The 19,958-nt window shown below is 44.6% G+C and overlaps 1 protein-coding gene across 4 annotated transcripts; it reads left to right on the top strand.

The window, feature by feature from the left end:
* Window positions 1-193: 193 nt before the first annotated feature.
* Window positions 194-14,159, top strand: rbbp6 (retinoblastoma binding protein 6). 4 transcript variants are annotated; one of them, XM_035533978.2, is made up of 17 exons: window positions 194-1,240; window positions 1,778-1,880; window positions 2,104-2,140; window positions 4,926-4,967; window positions 6,288-6,376; window positions 6,472-6,568; window positions 6,735-6,877; window positions 7,034-7,206; window positions 7,289-7,392; window positions 7,521-7,960; window positions 8,100-8,172; window positions 8,880-8,940; window positions 9,042-9,093; window positions 9,195-9,560; window positions 9,790-9,909; window positions 10,002-11,864; window positions 11,994-14,159. In XM_035533978.2, exons 1-17 carry the CDS (start codon window positions 1,075-1,077, stop codon window positions 13,504-13,506), a joined length of 5,442 nt encoding a protein of 1,813 aa, XP_035389871.2. In that variant the 5' UTR covers window positions 194-1,074; the 3' UTR covers window positions 13,507-14,159. The 4 variants fall into 4 exon arrangements, with proteins under 4 accessions (XP_035389871.2, XP_035389912.2, XP_081567709.1 ...); XM_035534019.2 differs by having other exon boundaries at window positions 9,814-9,909; XM_081711583.1 differs by having other exon boundaries at window positions 6,738-6,877.
* The last annotated feature ends 5,799 nt before the right edge of the window (window positions 14,160-19,958 follow it).

Consider the following 19,958-nt stretch of genomic DNA (forward strand, 5'->3'; position numbering starts at 1 on the left):
AGTAACAGTATTTGTTGGTTTGGTCAGTAGCATAGGTTGCATACAATTTGTGAGGATTATTTTAGGTCAATTCGTATACCACAAATGACGACCGCCGTGAGCCAACAACCTCCTACACTCAAAAGACAAAAACAAACTAAAACGTTGCGTCGCGTCGTCGTGATCACGTGGTTATACAGACGCACGCGACGCAGCCCCTGCGTTTTCTGTGGAAACCCCGTGCCGCAAAGGGCATTTTGAATGTGCTAGCTAGCTAGTTAACGTTGTGCTATCGTTTAGACAGCTTCGCTGAATTTGCTTTTTGGTGATCAATACTGATGCACAATCGGTTTGATTACCATATTAGCTGATCTGGAGCTGAGATATTGTACTTACGTTGTTTTTTTTGTTTGTGTTTGAGTCCTCTGGTCTTTTGTTTTGGTATCGGAGGCCATTTTAGGCCGTTTGGTGGTCAGGCCTTCCTGCTTCACTAGCTAACGCTGAATATCTAAAGTAGGTTCATTTTCGCGCTCGTTCTGCGTTTGGATTCCACTCATCGGACATTTGGAGAACATTTGGAGTGGACATCAGGGTTCTTGTTCGCCAGGACTGCGTTTTTGAATCTTTTGGACTGTATTGGACTCAGCCCCGGGCTAATCCGGACGGTACCGTCACCCCAGCCTCGGGCTAATCCATATCGCACGTTGGGACTTGGTAGAACCACGGAGCAAACACGAACTGTAATAGTTTTCGTGGACACTCGACTCGACCCGGAGGAAAACCTTGAATGTTGATATAGTTTCGGTTGTTGCGGACTAATATTAGTGTTTCGCAATTCGATCATCTCTGCGCGTTTCGACTGGATCTAAGCGCCTGGCGTCCGGTTTCGCTGACTGATTTATTAGCTAGCTGAGCTAGTAAGCGATGGTGCCTGTGATGACTTAAATGGGGTTGAATGGGTTGTCGCACATTAGAGGCTGGCCAGCCAACTTCTTTGTTGGTTTGACAAAGGGAACATTTCTTTAACCAGCACTGCGAATTGTACTTGGTTTTGATTGTGTTGATTTTTAATCTAGCTGGAAGAATTGTGTAAACATGTCTTGTGTTCATTATAAGTTTTCCTCCAAACTCAACTACGATACGGTCACCTTCGACGGACTTCATATCACGCTGAGTGATCTGAAACGGCAGATCATGGGCAGAGAGAAGCTGAAGGCCGCCGATTGCGACTTGCAGATCACAAATGCCCAAACTAAAGAAGGTAATAACGAATATTTGCATGTATTTGATCCTGTATGTTTCTTTTGCACATAAATAGCTAACCTAGCTAGCTAACTGGCTAGATCACCAGTTCTGCTCTAGCTAAACAGCATGTGGACTCTCACGTCGTGAAGTCTGGTCTGCGCTTCCTTTTCGTTAGTTTATTGACGCATTTCCATACAGCGAGCTAATAGCTAACGACTATTCTCATGTGACAGCTTGTACATGCTTTTCGAGTAAAGAAGCGATAGAAAACTTGCTGTTCGCTTCAATCCGGTACTAATGGCTGCTGGCCTAAATACTTTGTTACGGGTGATTACTATAGTTCGAAGGACTCGGACTGGGGATCGTAGTGTGGGTCCGCCTGCATAATCCTTATGAGTGCAGTCCACCAGACAGTAGGGGGCGCTTCGAGATGGGAATGGGTTCAGGTCAGATGGGATTGGCCCAGTGGGGGAGTGGCTGGCATGTAACGGCGTGAGTTGCGGTTAAGATACATCGCTCTTCATACTTCTGTGTTCTTCATGCGTCTTTTCAGAATACACAGATGATGGAGCCCTCATCCCCAAAAATTCGTCTGTCATCATTAGACGAATTCCAATTGGTGGAGTAAAGGCATCTACTACCAAAACATTTGTTATGTAAGTGACCACGTTTTATTGTCGAATTGCCCATAGTAAAACTTGTTCCAGGACTATAAGTATTATAATGTATGAACTGAGCCTTATATTTTTCTTGTGACATTAGTGATCTTAAAAAAGATGTTCAAAGCATGCAAAGGTAAACCTAAGGTTAACGGTGCCCATGGTAACAGTGCACATGGTAGCTTTGAGTAACCGCTGGTTCTTGCTGGGTTCTTTGCAGTGATCGCTCTGAACCTGCAGTTGGATCTTCGAAAGCAGTATGTAACAGCACCTCATTTTGTCTCATTTACACACATGCCCTTTTGAAATGATGCAGCAAACTATTTCTTGCTCTCCAGTGTTCTTGAAACCATCTTGCAATAAGTTTGTTGAGCGGAATATGATAATGTGTGATGTGTTAATTGTCTTAATTTAGTTTTGCACAATTCTAACTGTATAGAGGTGTACGTGCATGCCACTGCACTGTATTCACATTGAAAAAAGAGATACATGGGTTAATTGTTGTACATTCTTATGTACTGTTGTATGATCATATTGGTCTTTAGAGTGAGTTGAACATGATGGCATTCAATCTGTTTGTCCTTACAGTGGTCAGTCTGTAAAAGCTGTCTTTTGTTTTTTGAATAATAAAAAAAGATGTTATTTATTTTTTTAACACCCTATATCACACAGCTTCAGTGTCTCACTCTCCATGTTTACATAATTTTTAAAGATGGTGCATAACAGGACCCTGTCTGTGTGTTTGTGTGTGTGTGTGTGTGTGTGTGTGTGTGTGTGTGAGCACGAGAGAGAGAGCTAGTGTCAGACAGGCAGTGCATGAAAACTTGCTGTCTGGTCTTTAATAAGGCTTTAGGACCATGTTAATGATCCTAAATAGAATAAGAAATGCAAAATGTCATCCTAGATGACTACAAGTTTAATACTCATATTGCTCGTTTATGATCAGTTCTGTTAAATATTGCTCTGGTCTAATATTTTACACACTGTTCTTGTGGTAGTGTGTGTCTTCTGGTCAGAATTAAACCTTGCACTCCATGAACTGTCAGTCTTTGAGAATACAAAGACCAAAGTTTTCAGCAGTTATGAAGTTTTTGTAATATTTTAGACTACAGTAAAGTTTTACACTGGATGTTATTTGCCAACCTTGCGTACTGATGGACCTGACGTTTTTTCTTTTTCTTTTTGTGTAGGCTTAGAAATATTTCATTTTTCCTAAGCTTCATTGGGACTTTAACTTGCAAGGCATTTTAGTTTGCTGGCGTGGAGCAGGGTTTTTCACCCGTGTTAAATAGAAATAAGTCTCTTAACGATGGCGAGAGCCATTTTTTGCCTCTAGTACATGTTGGCTTTGTTAATTTTTATTTATTTATACTCTAAGTACTTTAGAAGTGTAACATTTGAAATGAATTCAGGGTCTTAAATTTTATAACTGCACATAACAAAGTGTTTAGTAAGAGCTCTCGGCTATCGTGTGCCTTTCTGAAGGACATCTCTAGTTCCATACGTTAACGCAGATGGCGTGAGAGGCTGAGGTGTGGTAACTAGTGCTGCGTAAATGGAGGCTTTTTATATGACCGTTCCTTTCCAGCGGGTTCCCAAGCGCCAGTGAATCGGTCATCATTGGGTGTGGATTGATAGTCTGCTTCCACCCTGTGCCAATTGATCAGTGCAAGTTTACGATGGTCCATGCTGGGGCTTTTGTCTCGAATAATGCGCTGTTATTGGTTTTTTACTGATGTGAGTGGGGAACTTGTCCAGTCTGCAGAGATGTTGCTGCAGGGGAGCTTGTGTGGGTTCTGGAGACTGGGAATAACGCAATGTCCTGAAGAGATCTTTTTGATCGTGTCTTTGGAGATGATTAAAAAAAACTTATACCAACATTGTGGAAAATATTTATACCATTTAAAAAAACAATATAAAATACACTATGGCCTTACGTATAGTAAAATATTTCTGTAAGTATTTGTGAATAATGTATATAGTGCTATTTAAGTTTACTATTGCTATGACGAAGATATACTCTTTGACTTGATATTTCTGGAATGAACTGTACTTCTGTAATTGTAAAATCGTTGTTCATATTGACTGTGTATGACACTTTCATTGGTGTTTTAAAATGTTGGATTTAATTTTGCCTCAGATTTTATTTTTTTTAACTAAACTTTTGATTTTTATATTTTTCTGCGTGTTAATTGATCAGATTTTTTTGTTCTCATCTTGCCATTGTTGATCTTGCCATTGCTACACTTTTTAATGAAAATCTGATCTTGGATTCATTTCCCACAGATAAATCTCGAACCATTGATTGTTGCTGAAGACACAAGCTAGTCTTCTATTTTTGTGGATGATTTTTGATTAACTGGGTTATCTTATTTTTTTAACCTTTTAAGAAAAGGCATAACTTTTAGGCTGTATTACAGTTTGTAATGCAGATGTTCTATGATCTGGTTTCTTTCCGCTTTTTGACACCACAGTCTTCTCCTCCTCTCATTTTTCCAAAAGAGCGCTCTCTCTCCCTCTCTCTCTCTCTCTCTCTCTCTCTCTCTCTCTCTCTGCGGCTTGCAAGTAGTCCGACTTGTTTTATTACAGAATTGGATTCTGTACTGCTGACCACAAGCTTTGTCAATAAAATCCCTTCCTTTAAAATGTATTATCATCCTTCATAAGGCCTTGCGTGTTCACTTCTGTGAGGGCCTGGTCCCGACCTCCCCGGGGACGCGGACCAGGACGTGTGTGCGTGACGGTAGCCCAGCTGGGACACGTCCAGGTGGTTCTGTCCTCATTTTACAGCAGGTTCTGACGGAAGCACCAGCGTTAGTTTGGTCACATCCTTTCTTCAGTGACGATTGAACCCCCATGTTGACGGGAACTAAGGATTAAATGTCAGGCCTAAAGTTTGTCTTAAGAGAATGGTCTGGTTTTTAAAAAGGGCCAAAAGGAATCTAGATGACGTTGTGTTTAAAAGCATTCATTGTCAGTCAGTTGGTTACCGCAGTGTTTAATGTTGCAGTAAACCTTCTTGTCCAATTTCTTTGCAAACAGATTGATGATTCTCCATCCATTTCTCTGGCCCAGCTTTCAAAGGTACACTCCTCCTATCAGTTCGTAGCGCACACAGATGTGTCACTTTTGATGTACTTGATTTCACAAACCATGGGTAATTGTGCATGAGTCATGCCTTTCACACGTTCTGATTAGTTAAAGGTGCCCCATGGTTTGCTGTAGCTTAACACTTCTTTGTGTTTGTGTGTGTGCTTTTTGTTGATCTTAATTAAGCTACAGATTTATTGTATAACATTTTGAAAACATTCGTTGTTTTGTTGCAGTTAATTGATGAATTGAAATGAACGGGCACTTAATGGGCAGTCAAAATAATCTGGTTTAGCTTGATGTTTGACATCCTATCATCACACCTTTGCTGAAAATTTGTGCTTATTGCCGCTAAATTTCGGTGTGCATGTGGGCGTTGGCCGTGAGTCTGCCCGACGCTCTAAAGAGGGCACTCTCTGCCTTTACCAGTGAGGAGGGGGATGGAGAGTACCCTACATACAGCCCCACACTCTTAATTGTGGAAATGTGTGAAAGAGGGAAGCCTTGGAGATCCACTGTCTGTTTGGTTTGACCCCCCCCCCCCCCCCATCATTAATGCAGATGACTTGATTGCTTTAATCTGAGCCATGGTCTCTTTACTAGTGACACTGTTCACACAGGATTATTTGATTTATTTATTTTTTTTCCACCATGGTTTTTGTGGCTGCAATAACATATCATGCACCTTTTTTGTGTTTTGTTTAGGTTGTTTTTTCTGAGATTGTCATTTATGCAGATGTCATCTTGCATGCAGACAAATTTGTTTTAAAAGTTTAAAATTCAAATGCTGTTGCCAGCCTTTAATATTTTAAATGATCAAAGTAAAGGTATGTAGTGAAAACAGGTTGGTAAATGTAAGTTCATGTAGTGAAACTGTTTGAATGGCTGAAGGATGTTTCATGCAGATAATAAATCTAAACAGATTTTTTGATCATCTGGCAGCTTTTAAAAGATTGTCTGCCTGAAGATTTTTAGTCCCTACTGACAACATGCCAGTTTAGCACCCTTGTGGATGTGTTTTTATACATTTATTTTGCCCTTTTAAATTGACGTGAGGGGTTCATACAAACCCCGAGCCGAACGAGCCGGGTGACCTCCCCTCCATCGCACCAGCTTGCGCAGACCTTGGCCAGTAGCTGGGCGACCAGCGGTGCTGTTCCTCAAGGCTTGCGGTACTCCCTGTCCCACTGCTCCCTCCACCAGCCCTGGAGAGCGGCTGTCTCTCTCTTTACAGCGTCAGTGGCCAGGGAGTCTCGGGCCCCTGGGTACCTCTCCCGCCTTAACCTGTGTTTGACAACGTTGCCTGTTACGCAGACCGCCAACCTGGCAGAAGCAAACGCGTCGGAGGAAGACAAGATCAGAGCAATGATGTCTCAGTCCAATCATGACTATGATCCAATTAAGTAAGTGCTGCGTTCAGTCAGACATATGTGGAGCACCTCATTGTGCCCTCGTGCTGCGCCTGATTGGACCTCTGTTTTGTTTTTTCCTCTGTTAGTTACGCAAAGAAAGTTGCGGGACCGCCTCCTCCAAACTACACTTGCTTTCGATGTGGGAAAAATGGGCACTACATTAGAAACTGCCCCACCAATGGGGTAATTGGGTTTTAATTACCTTTTCTGTCTTTAAGCAAAGTGCATGAAACATTCTCCCCACTCTGTGTGTGTGTGTGTGTGTGTGTGTGTGTGTGTGTAGGCGAGTGTGTGTGTGTGTGTGTGTGCAGGGGGGGGGTAATCTAATCCTCTACTTCACTCGTGTTAGCAGGACAAAAGTTTCGAAGCCCCTCAGCGGATTAAAAAGAGTACTGGGATTCCTCGGAGCTTTATGGTGGAGGTGGACGATCCGAGCATCAAAGGCGCCATGCTGACCAACACTGGAACATACGCTATTCCCACCATCGATGCGTAAGCCCCCCCCCCCAACGACACGTGTCCTAAGCACCATCACTGTCTGCGTGTCCATTCTGAAGTCCCATACGCAGTGCTGAAACTACAGCCTTTGGTTTTTTGTGCTGAGTTGTTGCTGATTGTGTCTTTCCCACGGTTGCACTGGTGGTACAGGGAGGCCTATGCAATCGGGAAGAAGGAAAAGCCCCCGTTCCTGCCGCAGGAGCACTCCTCTTCCTCGGAGGAAGATGACCCTGTGCCTGATGAACTGCTCTGCCTGATCTGTAAGGACCTCATGACGGACGCCGTGGTCATCCCCTGCTGCGGGAACAGCTACTGCGATGACTGTGAGTGCACGCTTCGTGGGGCAGTCACGGCTGAAGGCAGCGTGGCTGGGCTTCCAGAGCTCATGGCTTCCTGTCGCCGCAGGTATTCGGACGAGTCTGCTGGAGTCAGAGGAGCACGTCTGTCCAACTTGTAATCAGTCTGAAGTTTCCCCTGATGCTTTGATTGCCAATAAATTCTTGCGCCAGGTAAAAGCATCAACCTGCTCTAATACACGATCTCCTTCACGCAGTTTGTATAATCTTGAGGTTTTTTGCCGTCACGTCTTGTCTGTGCAGCTCATGTTTAGTCGTCGATCTGCTGCTTTTAAATTCAGGCCGTGAACAACTTCAGGAACGAGACCGGTTACACCAAGCGGATGCGTAAAGCGGCGGCAGCCGCCGCCGCCGCCGCCGCTCAGTCTGCCAGTCCCGCCGCCTCGTTGCAGCCCCGCCCGCCGCGCCACGCCCAGCCGCCACGCCCCGCCCAGCCCCTCAGGCCCCCTAACTCCCGGCAGCAGGACCCGCTCTTGGCTAACGTTCCGCGGCCTGCTGCGGCCCACACCCCACCCCAGAGCCTCTCGGCAGCTGCCCCGCCCCCTTCTGTGTCTCTCCAGGGCTCCAGCACACCCCCCTCTGGCAGCAGCTCCAGCGCGTCCCCGTCTGGCAGTACTTCCTCTCTTGCCGGGAGCACCAGTGCTCCGGCGGCTGCTAGCTACGGTGTGGCACTGTCCCTCCAGCAGCAGGCCAGCAAACAGGAAGAGCCACCTATGCCCAAGTAAGTGGTTTTACTGAGTGCTGGCTGAAAAGGTATAGCGTTGACTTGAAATGCATGGTTTAAAAGTGTTCAGTTCCATTGCGGGTGGGGGTTACAGATAGTTGAACTAATTTGGCTTTTTTATGTCTGAATTGTCCAGAGAGCCAGACGTCTCGGCACCATCAGCTGTAGTTGCCTCAGAGGCTCCACTGCCAACCCCACTTATTCCAAAGGTACCGTGTGCATTTGTGCCATATGACATACACATTCTAATACTAAACCACGAGTTTAGAAGTTTCACTGAAAAGTGTCATAACTTTAGGACCTCCCCGGTTGTCACTTGTTGAAGTGTTGAAGTTGTCTGTTATTGTAGACAGTGATGTTCTAGTTGGCCCAAATGGTGTGTTGGCTTTCAGCGCAAAAATAAGTGATGTTACCAATCTAGAGAAAATAGGCTCTGTTTGATGTTACAAACCTCAAGTTTATTTACCTTTGTTGTTGAGTTGAACAATCAGAGCTGTCTAACACTAGTTCAGTAAAGCAATGCGCTACAAGGCGTTTGTTAGTGAGATTACCATGACGAGAACAACAACTTTTAATGGCTTATTGCTTTAAAAACAGCTATTTTAAAAACGTGCACTATTAAGCTTGCCCACTCCAAAATTTGTGCTTGTGCTATGTTGGTTACATGATTTACAGAGGTAAGTGTGTTGCAGGTTGTTTAGCAGCAGGCATAACAGTTGATTATCAACTCCGACTGAGAATTTAAGAAAATCCTGAACTAAAGTTGCTGCTGTAGATGTAATTAGATGTAATCGTTCTAATGTAGCTCCAACTCACCGTGTAATACCTGATCCCAATTTAATGTGCCTTGTAGTTTTGGTTGGTTGGTTTTTGTTTTGGGGTGACTCTGTATGGTGGTTGTCCCGTTTCCGTTTAGGGGTACCATGTTCCTGTGATTGGTCAGCCACACGCTCTCCCTCACCCTACTCCCAGAGCAGGTGAGACTCATTTATATACAGTTTACTTCTTTCTACCCACAACAAGTTGGTGAAGCACAAATTCTGAATTTTTTGTATATATTGTTTTATTTTCACTTAAGGACCCAGACCTAGTGGACCTAGACCGGCTGCAGCCCGACCTGCGTGGGAGCCGTGAGTATTACTGCCATCTTCTCTCAACGTTTCCGTTTGATCCACAGAAATAGTGTGGCGGTCGGCCGATTGATTTCTACTGTTTTTCCACCATCTCCCAGGTCCCCAAACAGAGGCAGGGCCCCCAGTGAAAGACCCCTAAGAGCTCAGCTTCCACTTGTCCAGCCTCCACCTGTAGCTCCGCCTGTATACGTGCCCCCCCTCTTTCCTCCTCCGCAGCACACCATGCCACAGCCCCCTGGGGTGGTGCCGCAGCAGTACCCTCTGCAGTATCCCCCAGGACAACAACCCCCTCCCCCTTACACCGTACCCCCTCCTGGGTACCCCCCGGCCCCGGCCAACGTCCCGGCTCCATGGGTACCCCCGGGTACGCAGCCCTCCCTGCCCAACCCCATCCCCTCCATGACATCTGCACCCTTCCTGTCCAAGGAGGAGTTCTACAGGCAGCAGCGTCGACTGAAGGAAGAGTGAGTAGGCCTTAGTTCATTGGATATTTTTCCCTCAACGTTGGGCTAGTTTTGGTGAATTGTAATGAATGACTGGCCACTGAAGCATAACAATCTCTTTATTCATATTCCTTATTAGCAATGTAACACGCACTACAAATATGATGAGCTAGAAAGTTGTTTGAAATAGGCCCTGCTCTGCTGTGTTTTAACTGTCAAGTTTTATCTCCTTCCTGTTTTCAATAAATAGTCCCCACTGTCGATTCGTTACCAGGGAGAAGTCTAAGCTTGAGGAATTTACCAACGACTTTGCCAAAGAGTTACTGGAGTATAGAAAGATCCAGAAGGAGAGAAGACGATCCTATTCTAGGTTTGTTTTCTGAGCAGTGTTTTCTTCAGTTCTTCAGTTTGAGAAGGTGAAACTCAGACGAGTAGACGTGACCTCCTGTTCTTTTCCTTCAGGTCCAAATCTCCATACCGTGGTTCTTCCTACAGCGGCTCATCCTGCTCCTATTCCAGGTCCCGCTCCCGCTCCCGTTCCCCGCGGTCCTACTCGCGGTCTCTTACTCGCTCTCGCTCCAGGTCGCGCTCGCGCTCGCGGTCACGGTCCCGCTCTTACTCGCCGTACTCCCGCCGGGGCCGCGGGCGCAGCCGCAGCTACCGCTCCAGATCACGCACGCCCCCCTACCATCGCTCCCGCACCCGTTCTCCCTCATACAGGGGGCGGGATGGGGCCGGGGTGAGCAGCGGCATCTACCGCTCTCGCTCCAGATCGCCTGTCTACAGGGGCCACAGCCCCGGCAAGAAGCTCCCACCGGGCTCGCAGCTGGAGGCAGACCGCAAGTACCCGGGGAGGTACAGGGAGATTCCTCCTTACGATGCAAAGGCGTACTACGGCCGAGCGGTGGATCAAAGCGACCCCTACGAGAGGGAACGGTACCGCGAGTGGGAAAGGGAGTACAGAGAATGGTATGAAAAGTACTTCAAGAACTACGACGCCCCACAGGGCAGTCAGGTCAGAGGTCGTGGCCCAGGAGGTAGAGATCCATACTCCCCCGAGCGGTTTGCTCCGCCCAGACCCAGGGACAACTCCCCCTACAACCGGGGGCGCCGGGACGAATACCCGCCCCACACCCAGGCTCACGGGGTGCCCCCAAGAGGCCGTCCGTTGACGTACCAGGAGAAGTGTGCAGAGAAGTATGGTCACCTCCATCTGAACAATGCAGGCGCCGCCCGGGGTGTGAGCAGAGAGTCCCTGAAACCCACCAAAGAACGGGAGCCCAGTGCAAGTGCAGCGGCAGACTCCAAAGGCTTGAAGCACAAGAAACACAGGAGAAAGAGGAAGGGCGAGGATGGCGACATGTTCAGCCACTCCGACTCCATGGACGAGGCAAAGAAGGATGAGCGCAAGGGCGACTCTGTGCTGATGAACTCGAGCCGCGATGATGCCACTCCGGTCAGAGATGAGCCGATGGACAGCGCGGCAGTGCCGTACAAGAGCACTTCAGACAAGGAGAAAAAAGAGAAGGCCAAAAGCAAAATGGAAAAAGTCAAGCGCAAAACCGAAAGTGGCACGCAAAAGAAAGACGTGCCGGGAAAGAGTTGTAAGCCTGCAAAAGAAAAGGAAGTGGAGACGGCACGAGAGAAAGTGGCTTCTACTGAACCAGCCATTAAGAGAATCAAAGAAGAGCCGACTCAGAAGATGGACGCAGCCAAACCACAGCCATGTGAGAAACTCATGCTGCCCCGAAAGCTAATGCAGCCTAGACCCGTCAAACACCACCAAGAGCAGAAGCCTGTCAAAGACGAGCTGAAAGTTAAGAAGGAACCAGTCAAAGAGTTGGTGAAAACAGAAAAGCCTCTACCGAAAGATGGGAAGCCCAAGCTGGAGAAGCCGGTCAAAATGGAGGAGAAAGCCGTTAGCAAAGCCAGTGAGACGAAGGTGGAGAAAAGGAAACGCAAAGATGAAAAGCCATTTGCGAAGGACCTGGAACCTCCTCCGAATAAATCCCCAAGGGTGGAAACTGTCGAAATGGTCAAAGGCTCCCCGAAACCCAAACCTAAGGCTGAAGGTGAGAAGCCTGTCGAGCGAGAGAGACCGGCGATACCGTCTCTGATGGACATAAAGCCCGAGCCTGTGAGAAAGATCAAGCTCAACCGTGAGATTGGGAAGAGGATCACCAGCACTGAGCGGGTTGTGGAAGTTGAGGAGCCCATTCCTGGTATTCCTGGGAAGAGTAGACTTGACCCAAAGCCCAAGACTAAGGCCCGGCGGAGGGTGAATGCGCCAGATGGAACAGAGTCCATGTTGGTTGATTACACCAGGTGAGTTGGTGGTCAGTGTTTTTGTGTGTGTGTGTGTGTGTGTGTTGACCTTATGTATTAAGTTGTGCATTAATAATGAAATGCTCAAGTATATGGTTTTGATGTACTAAAGTATGTTGTCTTTGACAGCACCAGTTCTACAGGTGGCAGTCCTATTAAGAGGCACGAGGAGAAACAGGACTTGAAGAAAACTGTGGTGAAGACCCTGGAGGAGTACACCAATGACAGCTCTACGCCTGCTGAGGATGAAATTGTCTTGATTCAGGTGCCCCGTTCCAAGTGGGAGAAGGAGGACTACGAATCTGAGGAGGACGATTCCAAGGCCATCACCTCTTCTGGAAGTGGCGGTCTGGCTACTGTGAGCTCCGCTCCTGCTGTGGATAACGCTGCTTCGAAATCTAGTGACAAAGAGTCTACCCGTGTGGAGAAACCCATCTACGCTGCTAAAGATGGTCAAGCTGAGGTCAAACCTGCCAAGGAGCTGCCGCAGAGCGAATTGGAGAAAGATGGTGAGCGGGAAAGAGACAGGGGCAGGGAAAGGGAACGCAGCACCTCCGATCGGGAGTCCTCAGACAAAAGGAAAGCCGCAAATGCAAATCACGACCGGGATCGTGTGCAGGAGAGAGGCAGCGACCATGGCAGCGAGAGGAGCTCCTCCTCTCAGTCCTCCAGAGACAGGCCAGGGGATCGCTCTGCACCTGCGTCCAGGAAGCCACCTGGTCGGGAGCACAGCACCAGCCTCCCTGACAGAAAACTGGATCATCGAAGCAGTGCAAGAGAGCACTCAGACTCCCGACAGAGAGACAGCAAGCCTAGAGACCCACTCAGGAGGAAGGAATCGCCACCTCCGCCCTCTAGGTGTAAGGAGCGGGAAGTGCACACGGACATGGCGAGAGTTCCTGCAATTTCCCAGGAGTCAAAAAGGGCTGAACACAGTCCTCCTGGGAACCGGAGAGCTTTATCTCAGGCTGCCCCGGAGCTTAAAAGGGCTTCGGAGGACCACAGAATTGATCGACCTGTACAGGGCACCAGGCACCCTGACGGTCGTCCCATAAAAGATACTGAGCGCACTGGGCACAAAGTTTTGCCAAGGACAGTGTCCCCAGAGCCCCGGGCTGACACCGAAAGAGGGGCCGTTCACCCGGACAGAGAGCACCCAAAAGTCAAGCCCCCATCTGTGCGTTCGACGCGGCTGTCCTCAGACCTCACGAGGGAGACGGATGAGGCAGCGTTCGTTCCAGACTACAGCGAAAGCGAAAGTGAGGCCTCCGAACCTGACAGCAAAGCAGAACTTAGGGAAAGGGGGCGTGACAGTAGCGTAAGCCCAGCCCACAGCCAGAGTGCCAGCCCCTCAGGTAGCCATGCCCACAGCAGCTCTCCCAGCTCTCCAGGAAGCCAGGACAGCAAGAAGAGAAAGAAAGAAAAGAAGGACAAGAAAGAAAAGAAAAAGCACAAGAAACACAAGAAACACAAAAAACACAAGAAGCATTTGAGTAATGAATCTGAGTCAGAGCCCAAAGGACAGAAACACAAGCATAAGAAAAAGAAATCTAAAAAGAGTAAAGATAAGGAGAAGGAAGAGAGAGACAAGGAAAGAGAGGAGAGGGCCAAAGAGGAACCAAAAGAGAAGGTTCCTGTTTGAGGCCATATGGAACTCAATTTAGTCATTTTCAAACCCTAATGGTACAGCAACTTTAAAAAAATACTGAGTTTTACAAAGGCATTTCTGGTTATTGTAAAGACGACTGTTCAGATTACTTTGGTCTTTATTTACTTTTCTGTAGAAAGAAAAAGTTGAGAAATATAATCATAATGTGCTAGTCTCTGCCACTTTGAGAGTAGCTGCTTTGAACAATGAAGGCCAATATGTTGATCTACTTTTTTATGCATACTGCTTTCTCCCCACCCCCCACAACACTTCTCATATGGTCATGGTTTCTATTAAGACAGCCGTAGAGGAGGCACTTTAGAGAGTAATGTGAACATTAATGTGACTGCAGTTTGCAGGAGAGTTTGCGCCCTCTGGTTCCACATCTCCCTCCAACACCCAGAAACGGAAAAAAACATATCGTTACACGATTATGACAATGATGAAATGTTGTTACTGTTGCAGCTGGGTATAGTGCTGATCTAGCACAGGGCACATCGTCTGCTTGTGAGTTTTGCACTGTGAATATTTCCTCTACTTTCAAGTTTTTATTTTCCATTGCAGTCTCATGATGGTTAATTTAAATTACCAGCTGAAAAATGAAATGGTTTCTTTTTTGAAGATAATAAATTGAGCAAAATATCAAATCTTTTGTCTCTCTTGTTCTGAATTAGTCAATTTATATCTAAGATGTTGTATTGTAAATTGTAAATTGTAAATTGACCAGTGTCAGCCAATTAAGTTTAAGTCTATCAGTATAAGAAGCCAAGGTGGATGTTCCCAGGTTAGGACTTTTCTGGAGATAAATGAACCATCCTTTTTAAAAGCAAGCACATCCTGATACACACAATTTTAAACTGCAGGAGAGATCTCAGATATGCAGAAATGTGAGATTACTTTGAATTACTGCTGTTTTTAATAATTCTATGTAGTTTGTTTACTTATGTATTATACAGTTTTTTAAAACACCTAGATTATTGGTTAAAAAATTGCTGTTTATGCTTAGAGAAACGTTTATTTGAGGATTACAATGTCAGGAATTCAAAGTTTGAGTTGTACTATATAGAATAAAAATCACTTTCACTTTTAAAGTAAAGGTAACTAAGCAATAATTACAGAGACAGCTACACAGATGAGTCGTGACTGATTGAAAACCAATTAATGTACCCGCCATAAAAAAAATAACTGACAAAATATCAACATGGAATTACAGCCTCAAAGATAAACTCATTTGAAGTGAATTCATAAAGTTGGTAAACTATTTGTGGGAATCATTAGGCCTAATTGCAAGGGAAGGACCAAAATTGGGTGAAGTTTAAGACCACGTTGCTCAGGTCTACAAAGATGACAGACGCAATACAAAGGAAAGCAAACCATCAATGAAAGCTTCTGTGACTGTTTTACAGCACCAAGCACTTGGCTGGGAGAAGGATTTCTAAGGAAGTGTTGAAAGCTATATTTACAAATCACAGCCTCGACTCATGAGCCTCTTGAGAAGAAATGTTACTAGCATGAACGAGCTGGTGTGAGTTGGAATCCTGATAGAGCAAAACCTTTCAGAAACCAAACACTATTGGCAGAGAGACTAATCCTGCCTAGGCTGGTGTGATGCAGCATAATGCCCAGACAAAAACATTTCTCACTATATTTCTAATGGTTCAGGGACAGATCCAGGAGAGAGGTGGGAAAAGGGAGTACTCTGTAAGTCTAGCAATGCACAGGCCTTAAGCTTATCTCATGCACAGAGCCAAGGAGCCAAAGGTAAGAGACAGCTGGAATTCAATTTGCATAATTATGAGTTTAAACATCCTTTCTGTGTGATGGCTAACCAAGGTATAGTGTTCCCAGTAATCATTGGTTTAAACTTTTTAAGCACTGGAATTGCATTAGAATTATTGCATTTAATTATCCTTTACCTACTTTTCTCTTGGCAGACAATCAAGTTGCGTCAATTGAAGTACCTGGCTCAGGACATGTTCCTACTTGAAAATCCTGAGTTGCACAAGCAAATAAATCCTGGTGGATGGAGCTAATACAAATATCCATGAAAAGCAAAAGCCTCTTGAGTGTTTTACAGATCTGAGAGGACCATGATGGCATCCAGTGTGCAAGATGAACACTGGCTGTGGGATTAGTGAGTTTTCTTTATCATTATCTCTGCATGACACGAGAGTACTGGATTCACACTGGCAGAAAAAGCTCTGAAAAGGAAGCTGAAAGGTGAACAGTTTTCTAATCCACTCACCCTATAAGGCAATGCAGTGGCAGCAGAGCTAATCCAGCAAGTCTAGGGAGATGTGGGGAAGATTCAGAAAAAACAAAACAAGTATAACTGCCACAAGAGTCTTGTCTGTTTCCAGCTTAGGGATATGTTGTGGGTTCATCTTCTCAGTACAGGATTTACTGGTAAACTGACATAAAAGTGGAAAGGTGCTAGCTACTCAGATATTAAATGTTATAAGTCTAGTTAACTATCTGCGCTGGGTTTTCCAAAAGCATGATAAAGCAAAGATAATTTTTAAACGTTAGGGCAAGTATTACACACTGAACACTCTCTCTCTTATTTAAGATAATCTTAACACTACAATGGTTTTAGGAAACAGGGCCCAGATCAGATACCTTAATGAAAGTTATCAATTTGACACTGCTCATGCCAGACACCTTAAACCTTACTATGACTTGGCCGGGTCACCTTCTACTGGGCAACCATCATGGTCACATCTTAGGTTTTTAAAAACTGAAAGAAAGGTATGCATATACCATATTGTACTTCTTGTGTATTGCCATTCCAGTCTTAAGGGGAGCTGTGAGGTATGTAAACTCTGTGCTGTTCTGTGTTTTATCAACAAGAATAGAGAAGAAATTAGTGAAGAGTTGTTTCCTGTGTGCTAATTTCTCCTTTACAAAGAAGCTTGGTAGTAACACTTTAACATTTATAGCCATTTCATTAAGTTATCGTGAAAAACGCAGTTGACTAAGTTGTTTATGTAGGTATTAGCATGCTGTGCTAACCCTAATTGGATGAGTGTTTTTTTAATGTTTAGGACTGCTTATCTGAATGACTTTTGTTAAAAGGAGAAGACTTTAGATCGTACCATCATTCTGTTGTTGTTAAAATGATTCTGAATTCATTGGATTTCCACAGAGTTTGCAAAACACTTTCAGAATTTCAGGTCCCCTTTATGACTTTAGACATCTGCCTCACCACTTGACATATGGCATAGACTGGAGGTTGCAATTTTTCATTATATTATATAAATATTATATAAATATTTGTGCCCATTATTAATTAGAAGATTGCACACTTTAGCCCTTCTGGTCTACAAGGGTCCTGTGGGACCAGTCAGCACGGTTCACTGGAGAACAAGAAGCACTCGATTGGGTTCTTGCCAAATCCTGTTTTGACTGCACATGATTGCAAACTAAAATGTTATATTTGCCTGTAATATTTATTCAGGTGTTTTACCATGTACATTTTATAAATGTGTGTGTCCTGGCATCTGCAGATATGTGCATGGAAAATATCAGATATATAATATTATATCAAATATATAATATCAGATATACAGCTCCAGAAAAAAATAACAGACCACTCCAATTTTTTCTTAAATCAGCACATGTGCAGCAGCCAGTCCATTCCAGTGTTTGTTGAATTCCTTCACAGACACACCTCATTCTACTTAATGAGATGCTGAATAGGTGATCACCTTAACAAAATCCTATTCTAATGAGCAACAGTTTAAAAACCTCTGCTGCTTTCATCACTATTCTGTTATAGCACCAGCTGGATGGGAAAAGGAGTACTAGGAATACCCAAAAAGTAAGTGTAGTCCAAATACAGCTACAGACCATGCCAAGAGTTGAAGAGAAAGGTTCTTAATGAGGAAAAGAAGGGTTCAGTTTTAGCTTGACTGGTAGAGGAATACAGTGAGCGTCAGGTTGCTTCTATCTTGAAAATTTCAAAAACTGTGGTTCATAAGAACAAGGTCAAGCAGCAAACACATGGGACAACAACAGCTACAGACTGGCAGAGGTCAAAAATGACTCTCTACCAACCGTGATGATCACCACCTCATTCGAATGTCACTTAACTGTAAGATGACGTCAAGTGAACTACAAAAAGAATGGCATGCAGCAGCTGGGGTGAATTGCACAGTAAGGATGATTTAAAACAGGCTTCTGGAGGCAGGGCTGAAGTTGTGCAAAGCTAGAAAAAAGCCCATCTTCTCTGATGTGGGTCATTTTTGGCTTTGTCCAACACCTGGTCGTGTAATGGTTAGACAGAGACCTGGAGAGGTCTACAAGCCAAGAGTGTCTCTCACTGACTGTGAAGTTTGGTGCAGGATCAGTGATGATCTGGGGGTGTTTCTGCAAGGCTGGAATCGGGCAGATTTGTCTTTGTGAAGGACACATGAATCAAGCCACTTACAAAACTGTGCTGGAAGAAAATTTGCTTCCTTCTGCTCTGACAATGTTCCCCAATGATTTCCTCTGATGATTGTTTTTTTCAACAGGACAACACTCCATGTCACACAGCCAAGCCAATCAAAGTGTGGATGAGGGACCACCAGATCAAGACCCTATCATGGCCAGCCCAATCTCCAGACCTGAACCCTATTGAGAACTTCTGGAATGTGATCAAGAGGAAGATGGATGGTCACAAGCCATCAAACAAAGCCGAGCTCCTGGATTTCTGTGCCAGGAGTGGTGTAAAGTTACCCAACAGCAATGTGAAAGACTGGTGGAAAGCATGCCAAGACGCATGAAAGCTGTGATTAAAATTCAGGGTTATTCCACCAAATATTGATTTCTTGACTCATCCTAAGTTTAAATATTAGTGCTGTTGTTTATAAATGAATATGAGCTTGTTTTCTTTACATTATTTGTGGTCTGAAATTTATGTAACTGTTTTGTTATTTTGACCATTAGTCATTTTCATAAACAGAAATATGCTCTAAAATCAAATATTTTTATCTGGAATTTGGAAAAAATGTTGCCAGTAGTTTATAGAACAAAACAAAACTGCTCAGCCTGGTCAAACACATACCCATCAACTGTAAAATGAGAGAAGCTGATTTTTGTAGTGGTCTCTTATTTTTATCCGGGGCTGTATAACGTTGGCACAGAAGTCTTGTTCATTCCTTAAAAACTACTAATGCTTAGGGAACATAATCTTAATCTGGTAGATGTTGGATTTTGTTCAGGATGATGATGATCTAAAACATTTGTAAAATCTTTTTTTCCCAGATTTCAGGTCTAATGTACTGATTCAAAACCTACCATTACCAAATCTTTTTTAAATAACTGGTCTGGATAGGCCTTTAAAGTCCCATCAACAGAAAGCTGTGCTTGAAGAAGATGGTGTCATCTAGAGAGTCCATCTTCCAAGATGCTGTGTACCAGGCCTCACAATTGATTCTTCTCATCCATCCCTATAACTACACACCTACAACCAAAGCTTGAATTCACATATTTGATGGCAAAAACAAACAAACAAAAAAGGTAATATGTTGGGCTAGTCTTACTACTGTGTGGATAGATCCTTACTACTGTGTGGATAGGTCCTTACTAGTGGATAGGTCCTTACTAGTGGATAGGTCCTTACTACTGTGTGGATAGGTCCTTACTATTGCATAGGTCCTTACTAGTGGATAGGTCCTTACTACTGTGTGGATAGGTCCTTACTAGTGGATAGGTCCTTACTAGTGGATAGGTCCTTACTACTGTGTGGATAGGTCCTTACTAGTGGATAGGTCCTTACTAGTGGATAGGTCCTTACTACTGTGTGGATAGGTCCTTACTATTGCATAGGTCCTTACTAGTGGATAGATCCTTACTACTGTGTGGATAGGTCCTTACTAGTGGATAGGTCCTTACTACTGTGTGGATAGGTCCTTACTATTGCATAGGTCCTTACTAGTGGATAGGTCCTTCCTACTGTGTGGATAGGTCCTTACTATTGGATAGGTCCTTACTAGTGGATAGGTCCTTACTACTGTGTGGATAGGTCCTTACTATTGCATAGGTCCTTACTAGTGGATAGATCCTTACTACTGTGTGGATAGGTCCTTACTAGTGGATAGGTCCTTACTACTGTGTGGATAGGTCCTTACTATTGCATAGGTCCTTACTAGTGGATAGGTCCTTCCTACTGTGTGGATAGGTCCTTACTATTGGATAGGTCCTTACTAGTGGATAGGTCCTTACTACTGTGTGGATAGGTCCTTACAGGTGGATAGGTCCTTACTAATGGATAGGTCCTTACTAGTGGATAGGTCCTTACTATTGGATAGGTCCTTACTAGTGGATAGGTCCTTACTACTGTGTGGATAGGTCCTTACTAGTGGATAGGTCCTTACTAGTGTGTGGATAGGTCCTTACTAGTGGATAGGTCCTTACTACTGTGTGGATAGGTCCTTACTAATCATTTTCTTGGACATTTGTTT

Source organism: Electrophorus electricus, chromosome 3, assembly GCF_041902795.1.
Source record: "Electrophorus electricus isolate QZ-2024a chromosome 3, ASM4190279v1, whole genome shotgun sequence".
In the NCBI taxonomy this organism is placed as follows: Eukaryota; Metazoa; Chordata; class Actinopteri; order Gymnotiformes; family Gymnotidae; genus Electrophorus; species Electrophorus electricus.

Coding starts and splice junctions, on each gene's coding strand:
- rbbp6 (XM_035533978.2), top strand. CDS start 1,075: ATGTCTTGTGTTCATTATAAGTTTTCCTCCAAACTCAACTACGATACG. Junction 2,141..4,925: donor CAGTTGGATCTTCGAAAGCA/GTATGTAACAGC, acceptor CTTTGCAAACAG/ATTGATGATTCTCCATCCAT. Junction 7,961..8,099: donor GAAGAGCCACCTATGCCCAA/GTAAGTGGTTTT, acceptor TGAATTGTCCAG/AGAGCCAGACGTCTCGGCAC.